Genomic DNA, 12,705 nt, shown 5'->3' with positions numbered 1-12,705 from the left:
GGAATAGCTTCCCTCTGGATTTTTTGCTTTAGTCCCATCTTTTCCGAAATGCAAGTATTTACTAACTTTTTTTTTTAGAATGTGGTATGAAGGAAAATGGCAGGAGATATATTTTAATATAAGAAGTGTTTGTTCCACAAACAGTTTCATTTAGGAAGAGCCATAACTGAATAGAAATCTGCAAAGGATAGGATTAGTGTCACTAAGCCACCCTAACACCACAAAAATACGCAGTTCAGGCTCAGCACAATGAAAAAGAGTTCATTAAAAGAAAAAAATAGGCGTAATGAATCCCTCTTAAAAACAAGTACAAAAGTATTCTTCTGAGAGACACCAGGAAAGGCAGAGACAAGATGGCAGAGTAGAAGGACTTGAGCTCACCTCCTCACACGAAAACACCAAAATCACAACTAACTGCTGAACAACCATTGACAAAAAAGACTCAACCCTAACACAAAAAGATATACACCCAAAGACAAAGAGGAAGCCACAATGAGATGGTAGGAGGGGATCTTTCGTGATATAATCAAATCCCTCACTGGAAAATAATTATATCACAGAGGTTCTCCCACAGGAGTGAGAGTTCTGAGGCCCACATCAGGCTCCCCAGCCTGGGCGCCTGGCATCGGGTGGAGGATCCCTCAGGCATTTGGCACTTTTAAGGCCAGTGGGGCTTTAGCACAGCAGCTCCACAGGACTGGGGTAAACAGAGACTCCACTCTTGGAGGGCACACACAAGGTTCAATGTGCACTGGGGCCCAGGGCAGAGCAGTGACTCCACAGGAGCCTGGGCTAGACCTACCTGCGCATCTTGGAGAGTCTACTGGGGAGGGGGAAATTGGCTGTGGCTCACTGTGGGGGCAAGGACACTGGTGGTGGACACCTCAGGGAATACCCATTGGCGTGAGCTCTCCTGAAGGTTGCCAGTTTGGGACCTGGCCCCACCCAACAATCTGCAGGCTCCAGTGCTGGGACACCTCAGTCCAAACAACCAACAGGTGGGAACAGAGCCCCACCCATCAGCAGACAGGCTGCCTAAAGTCATCCTGAGCCAACAGCTGCCTATATATATATATATATACCACTTAACCTGGCCCTGCCCATTAGAGGGACAAGACCCAGCTCCACCCACCAGTGGGCAGGCACCAGTCCCTCCCATCAGAAAGCATGCACGAACCCCTGGACCAGCCTCACCCACTGGGGGTAGACACCAGAACCAAGAAGAATTACAGCCCTGCAGCTGGAGGAACAGAGACCACAAACACAAAAAGTTAAGACACAATGAGATGGCAAAGAAATATGTCCCAGATGAAGGAACAAGATAAAACCCCAGAAGAACAACTAAGTGAAGTGGAAATAGGCAATCTACCCAAAAAAGAATTGAGTAATGATAGTAAAGATGATCCAAGATCTCAGAAAAAGAATGGAGGCACAGACTGAGAGGATACAAGAAATGTTTAATAAAGAGCTAGAAGCTTTAAAGAACAAACAGAGATGGACAGTGCAACAAGTGAAGTGAAAAATGTGCCAGAAGGAATCAGTAGCAGAATAAATGAGGCAGAAGAACAAATAAGTGAGCTGACAGACAGAATGGTGGAAAATCACTGCCATGTAAATGAGGACAGTCTAAGAGACCTCTGCGACAACACTAAACGCACCAACATTCGCATTATAGGGATCCCAGAAGGCGAATAGCGAGAGAAAGGGCCTGAGAAAATGTCTGAAGAGATAATAGCCAAAAACTTCCCTAACATGAAAAAGGAAACACTCAAGTCCAGGAAGTGCAGAGCCCCATACAGGATAAATCTAAGAAGGAACACACCAAGACACATAATAATCAAATTGACAAAAATTAAAGACAAAGAAAAAAATATTAAAAGCAACAAGGGGGCCTTCCCTGGTGGCGCAGTGGTTGAGAGTCCGCCTGCTGATGCAGGGGACGCGGGTTCGTGCCCCGGTCTGGGAAGATCCCACATGCCGCGGAGCAGCTGGGCCCGTGAGCCATGGCCGCTGAGCCTGTGCGTCCGGAGCCTGTGCTCTGCAACAGGAGAGGCCACAACAGTGAGAGGCCCACTACCACACACACACAAAAAAAAAGTAACAAGGGAAAAGCAACAAATAACATACAAGGGAATCCCCATAAGGTTATCACCTGAACTTTCAGCAGAAACTCTGCAGTCTAGAAGGGAGTGGCACGATATACTTAAAGTGATGAAAGGGAAAAACCTACAACCAAGAATACTCTACCCAGCAAGGCTCTCATTGAGATTTGACAGAGAAATTAAAAGCTTTACAGACAACCAAAAGCTAAGAGAATTCAGCACCACCAAACCAGCTTTACAACAAATGCTAAAGGAACTTCTCTCAGCAAAAAAGAAAAGGCCACAACTAGAAAGAAGAAAATTACAAACGGGAAAGCTCACCAGTAAAAAGCAAACATACAGTTAAGGTAGGAAATCACCCACAAGATGAAAAACCAGCAATCGTGAGAAGAGGAGAGCACACATGCAGGATATTGGAAATGCATTTGAAATTAAGAGACTAGCAACTTTAAACAATCTTGTATATATATAGACTGCTATATCGAAACTTATGGTAACTGCAAACCAAAAATTAACAATAGGTTAACACACAAAAAAGAAAAAGCAATCCAAACACAACTCTAAAGATAGTCATCAAATCACAAGAGAACAAAAGAGGGAGGGAATAAAAAAGACCTACAAAAGCAAATCCAAAACAATTTAACAAGATGGCAATAAGAACTCACATATCAATAATTACCTTAAATGTAAATGGATTAAATGTCCCAACCAAAAGACATAGACTGGGGCTTCCCTGGTGGCACAGTGGTTGAGAGTCCTCCTGCTGATGCAGGGGACATGGGTTCGTGCCCCGGTCCGGGAAGGGCCTACATGCCACGGAGCAGCTAGGCCCGTGAGCCATGGCCTCTGGGCCTGTGCGTCCGGAGCCTGCGCTCCGCAACGGGAGAGGCCACAACAGTGAGAGGCCTGTGTACCGCAAAAAAAAAAAAAAAAAAAAAGACATAGACTGGCTGAATGGATACAAAAACAAGACCCATATATATTCTGTCTACAACAGACCCACTTCAGATCTAAGGACACATACAGACTGAAAGTGAGGGGATGGGAAAAGGTATTCCATGCAAATGGAAATCAAAAGAAAGCTGGAGCAGCAATACTGATATCAGACAAAATAGACTTTAAAATAAAGACTGTTACAAGAGAGAAAGAAGGACACTACATAATGATCAAGGGATCAATCCAAGATATAAAAATTGTAAATACATATACAAATCCAATGTAGGAGTGCCTCAATATATAAGGCAAATGCTAACAGCCATTTCTCCTAAAAGGAGAAATTGACTGTAGCACAATAATAATGGGAGACTGGTGGGAGGGAGGGAGATGCAAGAGGGAAGAGATATGGGGATATATGTATAGCTGATTCACTTTTTTATAAAGCAGAAACTAACACACCATTGTAAAGCAATTATACTCCAATAAAGATGTTAAAATTAATAATAATAATGGGGGACTTTAACACCCCCCTTACATTAATGGACAGATCATCCAGATAGAAAATCAATAAGGAAACACAGGCCTTAAATGACACATTAGATCAGATGGACGTAATTGATATTTATAGAATATTCCATCCGAAAGCAGCAGGATACACATTCTTCTTATGTGCACATGGAACATTTTCCAGGATACATCACATGCTGAGCCACAAAACAAGCCTCAGTAAATCTGAGAGAACGGAAATCATATCAAGCATCTTCTCTGACCACAATGCTATGATATTAGAAATAAACTACAAGGAAAAAACTGTAAAAAAAAAAAAAAAAAAACCAAACATGTGGAGGCTAAACATATGTTATTAAATGACCAATGGATGACTGAAGAAATCAGAGGAAATCAAAAACCTAGTGACAAATGAAAACACAATGATCAAAACCTATGGGACGCAGCAAAAGCAGTTCTAAGAGGGAAGTTTATAGCAATATAGTCTTACCTCAGGAAACAAGAAGAGTCTCAAACAACCTAACCTTACACCTAAAGCAACTAGAGAAAGAAGAACCAAAAAAAACACAAAGTTAGCAGAAGGAAAGAAATCGTAAAGATCAGTGCAGAAATAAATGAAATAGAGAAGAAGAAAACAATAGCAAAGATGAATGAAACTAAAAGCTGGTTCTTTGAGAAGACAAACAAAATTGATAAGCCTTTAGCCAGACTCATGAAGAAAAAAAGGGAGTACTCAAATCAATAAAATTAGAAATGAAAAAAGTTACAACTGACACCACAGAAATACAAAGGAACATAAGAGACTACTATAAGCAACTGTATGCCAAGAAACTGGACAACCTGGAAGAAATGGACAAATTCTTAGAAAGGTACTATCTACCAAGACTGAATCAGGAAGAAGTAGAAAATATGAACAGACCAGTCACAAGCACTGAAATTGAAACTGTGATTTTAAAATGCCCAACGAACAAAAGTGCAGGGCCAGAAGGCTTCACAGGCGAATTCTATAAAACATTTACAGAAGAGTTAACACCTATTCTTTTGAAACTCTTCCAAAAAAGTCAAAGAGGAAGGAACAGTCCCAAACTCATTCTATGAGGCCACCATCATACCAGACAAAGATACCAGAAAAAAAGAAAATTACCAGCCAATATCACTGGTGAACATAGACGCAAAAATCCTCAACAACATACTAGCAAACAGAATCCAACAGCACATTAAAAGGATCATACACCATGACTGAGTGGGATTTATCCCAGGGATGCAAGGAGTTTTCAGTATACACAAGTAAATCAGTGTGATAAACCACATTAACAAACTGAATAATAAAAACCATATGATCCTCTCAATTGATGCAGAAACAGCTTTTGACAAAATTCAGCACCAATTTATGATAAAAACTCTCCAGATAGTGAGCATAGAGGGAACCCACCTCAACATAATAAAGGCCATATATGAAAAACCCAGTCAACATCATACTCAATGGTGAAAAGCTGAAAGCATTTCCTCTAAGATCAGGAACAAGACAAGGATGTCCACTCTTGCCACTCTTACTCAACATAGTTTTGGAAGTCCTAGCCATGGCAATCAGAGAAGAAAATGAAATAAGAGGAATCTAAATTGGAAAAGAAGAAGTAAAACGGTCACTGTTTGCAGATGACATGATACTATACATAGGAAATCCTAAATATGCTGCCAGAAAACTACTAGAGCTCATCAATGAATCTGGTAAGGTTGCAGGATACAAAATTAATACACAGAAATCTGTTACATTTCTATACACTAACAATGAAAGATCAGAAAGAGAAATTCAAGAAACAATTCCACTTACCATCGCATCAAAAAGAATAAAATACCTAGGAGTAAACCTGCCTAAGGAGGCAAAAGACCTGTACTCTGAAAACTGTAAGATGCTGATGAAAGACAGTGAAGATGACACAAACAGGTGGAAAGATATACCATGTTCTTGGATTGGAAGAATCAATATTGTCAAAATGACTATACTACCCAAGGCAATCTACAGATTCAGTGCTATCCCTATGAAATTACCATGGGCATTTTTCACAGAAGTAGAGAAAAAAATTTTTTAATTTGTATAGAAACACAAAAGACCTCAAATAGCTAAAGTAATCCTCAGAAAGAAAAGTGAAGCTGGAGGAATCAGTCTCCCTGGCTTCGGACTATACTACAGAGCTACAGAATCAAACCAGTATGGTACTGACATGAAAACAGAAATATAAATCAATGGAACAGGACAGAAAGCCCAGAAATAAACCCACACACCTATGATCAATTAATCTACAACAAAGGAGGCAAGAATATACAATGGAGAAAAGACAGTCTTTTCAGTAGTGGTGCTGGGAAAACCAGACAGCTACATATGAAAGAATGAAACTAGAACATTCTCTAACACCATACACAAAATGGATTAAAGATCTAAATGTAAGACCAGATACTATAACACTCTTAGAGGAAAACACAGGCAGAACACTCTTTGACATAAACCGTAGCAATATCTTTTTGGATCCACCTCCTAGAGTAATGAAAATAAAAACAAAAAAATTAAATGGGACCTAATCAAACTTAACAAGCTTTTGCACAGCAAAGGAAACCATAAACAAAATGAAAACACAACCCACAGAATGGGAGAATATATTTGCATATGAAGTGACTGACAAGGGATTAATCCCCAAAATATACAAACAGCTCATGCAGCTCATTATCAAATAAACAAACAATCCAATCAAAAAATGGGCAGAAGACCTAAATAGACATTTCTCTAAAGAAGATATACAGATTGCCAACAAACACATGAAAGAATGCTCAACATCACTAGTCATTAGAGAAATGCAAATCAAAACTACAGTGAGGTATCACCTCACACTGGTCAAAATGGCTATCATCAAAAAGTCTACAATAAATGCTGGAGAGCGTGCAGAGAAAAGGGAGCCCTTCTACACTGTTGGTGGAAATGTAATTTGATACAGCCACTATGGAGAACAGTATGCAGGTTCCTTAAAAAACTAAAAATTGAACTACCATATGACCCAGCAATCCCATTCCTGGGCATATATCCAGAGAAAAACATAATTTGAAAAGATGCATTCATCCCAATATTCATTGCAGCAGTATTTACAGTAGCCAAGACATGAAAACAATCTAAATGTCCATCGACAGAGGAACGGATAAAGAATATGTGGTACATATATACAATGGAATGTTACTCAGCCATAAAAAGGAGTGAAGTAATGCCATTTGCAGCAACATGGGTAGCCCTAGAGATTATCATACTAAGTGAAGAGAAAGACAGAGACAGAGAAAGACAAGTATTATATCACTTATATGTGGAATATAAAAAAAATTATACAAATGAAGTTATTTACATAACAGAAACAGAATCACAAACTTTGAAAACAAACTTATGGTTTCCAGAGGGGAAATGGGGAGGGGGGCGATAAAATTAGGAGTTTGGGGTTAACACATACACACTGCCATATATAAAATAGGTCATCAACAAGGACCTACTGTATAGCACAGGGAACTCTACTCAATATTCTGTAATAACCTATATGGGAAAAGAATCTGAAAAAGAACGGATATATGTATATGTACAATTGAATCATGCTGAAACTAACACATCACCCCTGAAACTAACACAACATTGCAGATCAGCGATACACTAATATCTAATAAAAATTAGATTAAAAAAATAAAAAATGTTATAAAAGCATCCTTCTAAATGTAGCTGTCTGACTCCAGGGTGTCAGGATAATTGCAAGATTATGACGCTCAGTTACTTTGATTTCTTTTTCTATTTCTGGAGAATTTCTAAGAATACGTTGTTGTCGTTTTTTAAAGGAAAGACTGAGGTTTATAAACAGTACTTCAGAAGTCATCCTAAATGGCAATTCACAATGGCAGTTGTGTCACTGCTGTCTGTCCTTGGCGTGTTGTAGTATCACGTTGGCTTGGGTTTATTTAACCAAAGGAATACTCAACGGTCAACTTACCACTTCCTGATCAATGACTAAGCTGGGATTGACTCTTTCTATAAAAATCACTGAAATTGACAAATGATGATGGATTTTGCATTTTGGGGCAGAGGATTTGTAGGAAGGGAAGAAGAGGCAAAAGAAAGAGGAGGAGAGGAGGAGATGTAGCGTGTAAGGAAGGAACGAGAAAAAGATTTCCTCGTGAAAGTTTTCTTCTAAATCGAGAGCAGGTGCCGTTGTTGTCAGGCTTTGGAGCTATCCCAGATAGCAGTTGCTGGCAAAGTGTAATAACGTGAATGAACAGGACCGTTTGCATTTTGTTCCTCGCCAGTGTCTCCAAGGGGGTCAGCTAACCCCATTTCTACGCTAAACATGCAGCTGACTCAAGTGAAGCTGCCTGTTGGCAAACACAGAATTCACGTGAAGTTTCGCTTTTTAACGCAAGTATTTTATCAGACTCTCTTCTCAGTAACGGTGAGGTGAATTCAGGGTGTGTGTGTGCTGAGGTGCATGAGCTATCCCACCGTGTTGTCGCCTGAGACCCTCGGAAGCAACGATGCAAACCTTACCTGAGGGAGAACAGAGAGGCATGAAAGGGACGTAACACAAGTTTGCTGGCCAGCAAATGGAATGGAGAGAGAAGGAAAGATACCACAGTCGCAACCGAGACACACACACACACACACCAGCCTGCAACTCTTCTCATCCTTTCCAGGATCATTTGTCCAGCAACACTGCAGAGAAGGTTACCTGAGTCTCCTATAATGAAATAAGAGAAGTAAAAACACAAGACAGGAAACGCCTCATTACAATGCTTTGGCGTGACTGCCCTCGGTTATCTAATTGTGTTCTCTGCTTCAGCCTCAAAAATGCCAGTTCTGGCCTCAAAGTGACCCCTCACTGTTGGCTAATCCAAACCACCCAGACTTCTTTTTCTTTGCTTTTCTACTTAAGCAGATGGCAGGGATATTACTCATGGGCTCACAGGAGGTGACATGGCTTTGAGATCATCCTTTCTTGACTGATGAAGTAACTGAGGCCCAGGGGGGTTACGTGATGTACCAAGATCACAGACTAGTCAGTGGCCTATTGAACCCTATTCTTCCACGTTGTGTACAGGGCCTCTGGCCATAGCTCATGTGGAGGTCAGTAAACCTGCAGGCTGAAATATTTGTTCAAATCCTGCTCTCACACACAGATGTTCCCAGCTGGTGTGGACACTCTTGCAGCAAACTTAAGCAGCGCTTTTCATCACCCCCATCTTGCAGTCGTGCTGCCCAGAGCACCGAACAGCTGGTACTTCCCTACCGGCCTGAGTGGGATAACTTCCTCATAGCAAAACGCAAGACACCAGAACAACACCTCTGTTCACTCTGGAGTGCTGCTTTCTTAAAATGCTCATCAGAAGCCAGGATGACAAACTCAATGGACTGGTAACTAGGGAGCGTGACCTTCTTAGATCATTGAGGTCTGAGAAAGTGGTATGAGCTTCTAAGACAGCAGACAAAGCTTTGGCAAATTCAGAAGTAATGTGTGAACTGTCTTTACCTCCAGAGCACAAAAGCTGGTCAGGGCGTAGGAAGAGGTGGCATCTCCCTAACATTCCGGTGGGTGCAGCCGGAAGCACATTCATGCAAGCCAGCACCTGGAGAAGGCCGAGGCGGAGCCAGGGAGAGGAGAGGTGGCCTTCTCTCTCCAACGAACCAGACAGTTACCCAGACAAACAAGGAGCTCACAACACAGAAAGGGGAGGAGCAGATGCCAAGGGGAGGAGGTGGTGGGGATGCAGGGCACAGCAAACCAGGTTATCCCTGAGATATCGGGTGTTTTCACAAAGAATGTGACAAGCGGAAGCAGTGGCTTTTTCTGACCCGGGTGTGCTGATGAAAATCACTCTCTCCTGATTCAGGCAACAGAACGATGGGCTCAACCCACCCATCCAACCCGCCTAACTTCACTGTGGATGAAAGCATAAGCAGGTGAGTCTGCTGGGGTAACAAGAGATAACGTAGCCTTATAATAACAGGCTACGTTATCTCTTGTGAAGCTGTGAGCCTGCCTGCTTCACAACAAAGGGACTTCTAATTTATGACCTGAATGGTAAAGATGTACAGGGACTGTCACTGCATGACAGACTTTGACAGACTTTTCTATGTATCTTGTACTTTTTGGAATGAGCATAGGCTATTTTACAGTCGTGTTTTGTTTTGTTTTGTTTTGTTTTCTAAAAGGCAAACAAACCAAAAATACCTGATGGCTGGTGCAAAGGAGATGCGACCTTCTGGGGAGATCTGGACGATGTTCAGATTGTGGTTTTCATTAGAACAACGACAGGATTGACTATGGCCAGCTGTGTGTCATTTTCAGCAAGATTAGGCCTGCTCTCATTCCAAAGGGCTGTGGGAAAAGTCTCCCTTAGAGGAGCTATCACTGGGCCATATTACCATTTCAGGGCAAGTGGTGAGAAAGGAAGGTCAGGGCCGGGGACACCTATGGGCATTTTCCTTCACTACCATGGGTGGGGGCCCTGGGGGGTCCTGATACTTCCATGGAGGTAGCAATGCATGGGGAAAATCTGTGGTGAAGGGAAGTTGGAGGGAAAAGGCAAAACATCCTTCTGCTTGTTAGAAAACCAAAGCTCCGGGTTTAATGCAGCGCCAAGGCACTTATTTCCCTGTCCTCGATAAGGAAGGCAGAACAATTGCCTTGTCAGCTTACACTTTTCCCGGAAGAGCTGAGTGGTTAGGGTGGGGCGTCAGGACTGCAGGGAAGTTGTGCATGCAGCAGAAAAAGCCAAAAAGCCATTTATGGATTCTGAAGTTGACAACGTTCAATGTGTCGCTTGAGCTCATGTGATTTTTTTGTGAGTCCCAAAGTAATCAAGGCTCCTGGAGCTCCAAGAAAGCAGTGAAAATACAAAAGAGCCTTTTCTCTCCCTTGTCCCTTATGAAACAGGTGGAGATCTTGGCTGGAGTGGGCTGTTGTCATAGATGTGTCCATTACATCGATGCCTATGTCATAGGCGTAGATGTAATGGAGTTTATAGAAAAGCAAACTTCAACTAGGGAGAAAAAAAGGACCAGGCTAAGACTAAAAAGATTTCCTAAAGCTTCTGAAGAGGAATTCCAAAGACTGGTCTGGAATTAAAAGCACCTCTTACTGCAGGCCATGTAGAAAACAGACTCGAAAACAATTCAGTTAAACCCTACAACATATGAATTCCAAACACACTATTAAATTGGACGACTACGGCTTTCAAGAAATTTGCCCAGAAGATGACAGCTATCAGGTATGCAGTGCGAAAGGCATTTTTCACATTGGAAGGTTACTTTTGCATAGTAAGCTTTCCAGTGTTCATTGAATTGAGTATGAAATAATACGCTCAGCTCTACAGTGCCCTGAACGTCGACTGCCTAATAGGGTCTTGGGACGTCATGCTGCAGAGAACCCTAGTTTTGTTTTCTTATAAAAACTGTATGGCCGCCCTGCTGCTTGCTTCCCAGGTTTGCAGAGCTCACCTACCTCCATGAGAAATGACTCTCCTGTAGGGCTCGATGACCTTCATGTCAATCCGCTGCTCCTGTTCTCCAATCACCACGGTCCTCCACAGCCGGTTGTCCTCTCGCTCCTCTTCTGCCGTATATTCCGGAATAGACTCTGACTCTTGGCCAGAATCTTTGTTGGCTGTGTGATCCTCTGGAAATGAAGCATAGAGCAGGGATAAAGAAGAAAGACCTCCACAGGTGAGGCAGTTCAGCAACTAGCGACCTCCTGGCAGAGTCAACCCGAGCTCCCTGTTCTGTACAACTCTGATAGAGCTTGACACCATCCTGATCACATAAAGGACACTCAGTGAAGTCTTATTGATAGACTGACTGAACAACCAATCCATTGTGAAGGCCAGGCGGAGGGTGGGGATAGGAAAAGAGCTAGAGCTGTCTTGTGTCTGTAGTGGTCCAAGGGGGCATAGGCTGGTGCTAACTCATCCTTGATCATATAAGTTGTAGACTGCACGTCTTTCTGATGGGGTGAAAGGCTAGTCATCAGGCCCTAGCTTCCTTGCGCCACATTTCTTGGTGTATCCTGAGTGCTCAGAGTGTTTTGGGGGCCCTCAGCTCAGTATCTTGACGATACCGCCAGCCTAGACCCCCACTCGAAGACTCTTACAGTGGGGTTGAATCCCCTTCTCTACTGGGAGTGCATCTGGACATGAATTCGATATTACTTCCTATACATTTTTCAAAATATGCTACACAAAGGTTTTACAGTAAGTGAGAAACAATCTCGTAGACCAGAAGTGCTCCAAGGCCGAAAATTCACAAGACTCTTACTTGCGGGTGCCCAAGGCAATGAAAAAGCCCACTGAGCATTCTTGGGGGAGAAATTTACTACCCATTCTTGTGCATCAAGAAAAAAGCAACCATATTCAGTTTTCTTAAAAGAATAAGCAACAATTGTTTCCATGTTTACTTCAAGTACTAGTAGAATTTAACAGTGGTTATTCTATGTATGTTTAAGTGACTTGGAGAAAAGGATTGTTTACAGATTTCACAATAATTCTTTCAGATGTTACCATTAAGTTTCCATTTCATGAGAAATTACCTTTGATTTATACTCCACTTGTAATACCAATGCAAAAACTCTGAAGTAACTACCTCAGGTCACAGAGTTAGGAAGCAAATACAATCAGACCCTTACCTTTTCTACTCTTCTAAGCTATCACATTGTACCTTGAATGTGTAACTGGTCTCATTCTCGTTTATTTTACTATAAGGCAGTGAGTTCCTTGGGCTAAGAAATTGTGCCAGAATCATCTTTAATATCTGCCTCCACCAACCCACTCAACACTTAGCTTGAAACCCTGCACAGAGCCCTCAGTGAAACTTGGGAGGGTGAGTGGATAAATAAAGCTTGGACAAGTTCCTGGAAGTATAGGTAATCTGTAAGGGAGCCACAACAGAGCCATTATGTTCCAGAAGATCCCGCAAGACAAATTCAAACGTGTGTAATTACCTGTGACTTAGAATAGCAAAATGGAGTCCAGCTGGGAAGCAATCCTAGCCTTTTATGCCAACACCAACAGCTACTACCACCTGCAGAGCCTTGCAATCACTCTGGCTTTCTCTGCATTCCCACCAGCGCTTGCAGCTTACTCAGGACGGGAAAGC

The 12,705-nt window shown here is 42.1% G+C and overlaps 1 protein-coding gene and 1 long non-coding RNA gene across 8 annotated transcripts in view; one reads left to right on the top strand and one right to left on the bottom strand.

The window, feature by feature from the left end:
• Positions 1 to 11,991, top strand: part of LOC137227751 (uncharacterized) — a 134,162-nt gene extending 122,171 nt beyond the window's left edge. The window contains exons 4-5 of the long non-coding RNA XR_010944992.1: positions 9,447 to 9,516; positions 11,041 to 11,991. This is a non-coding gene — a long non-coding RNA (uncharacterized lncRNA). The remainder of the gene's footprint in view (positions 1 to 9,446; positions 9,517 to 11,040) is intronic.
• Positions 1 to 12,705, bottom strand: part of PRUNE2 (prune homolog 2 with BCH domain) — a 272,426-nt gene that overhangs the window by 26,416 nt on the left and 233,305 nt on the right. For all 7 annotated transcript variants that reach the window (XM_067744124.1, XM_067744127.1, XM_067744125.1 and 4 more), the window contains one exon: positions 11,060 to 11,233. In XM_067744124.1, the coding sequence (XP_067600225.1) occupies positions 11,060 to 11,233 (174 nt within the window). The remainder of the gene's footprint in view (positions 1 to 11,059; positions 11,234 to 12,705) is intronic.

Source organism: Pseudorca crassidens, chromosome 7, assembly GCF_039906515.1.
Source record: "Pseudorca crassidens isolate mPseCra1 chromosome 7, mPseCra1.hap1, whole genome shotgun sequence".
NCBI lineage: Eukaryota > Metazoa > Chordata > Mammalia > Artiodactyla > Delphinidae > Pseudorca > Pseudorca crassidens.
Note: the sequence above shows the minus strand (reverse complement) of the source record. Positions and strands in the feature narration are given on the sequence as shown.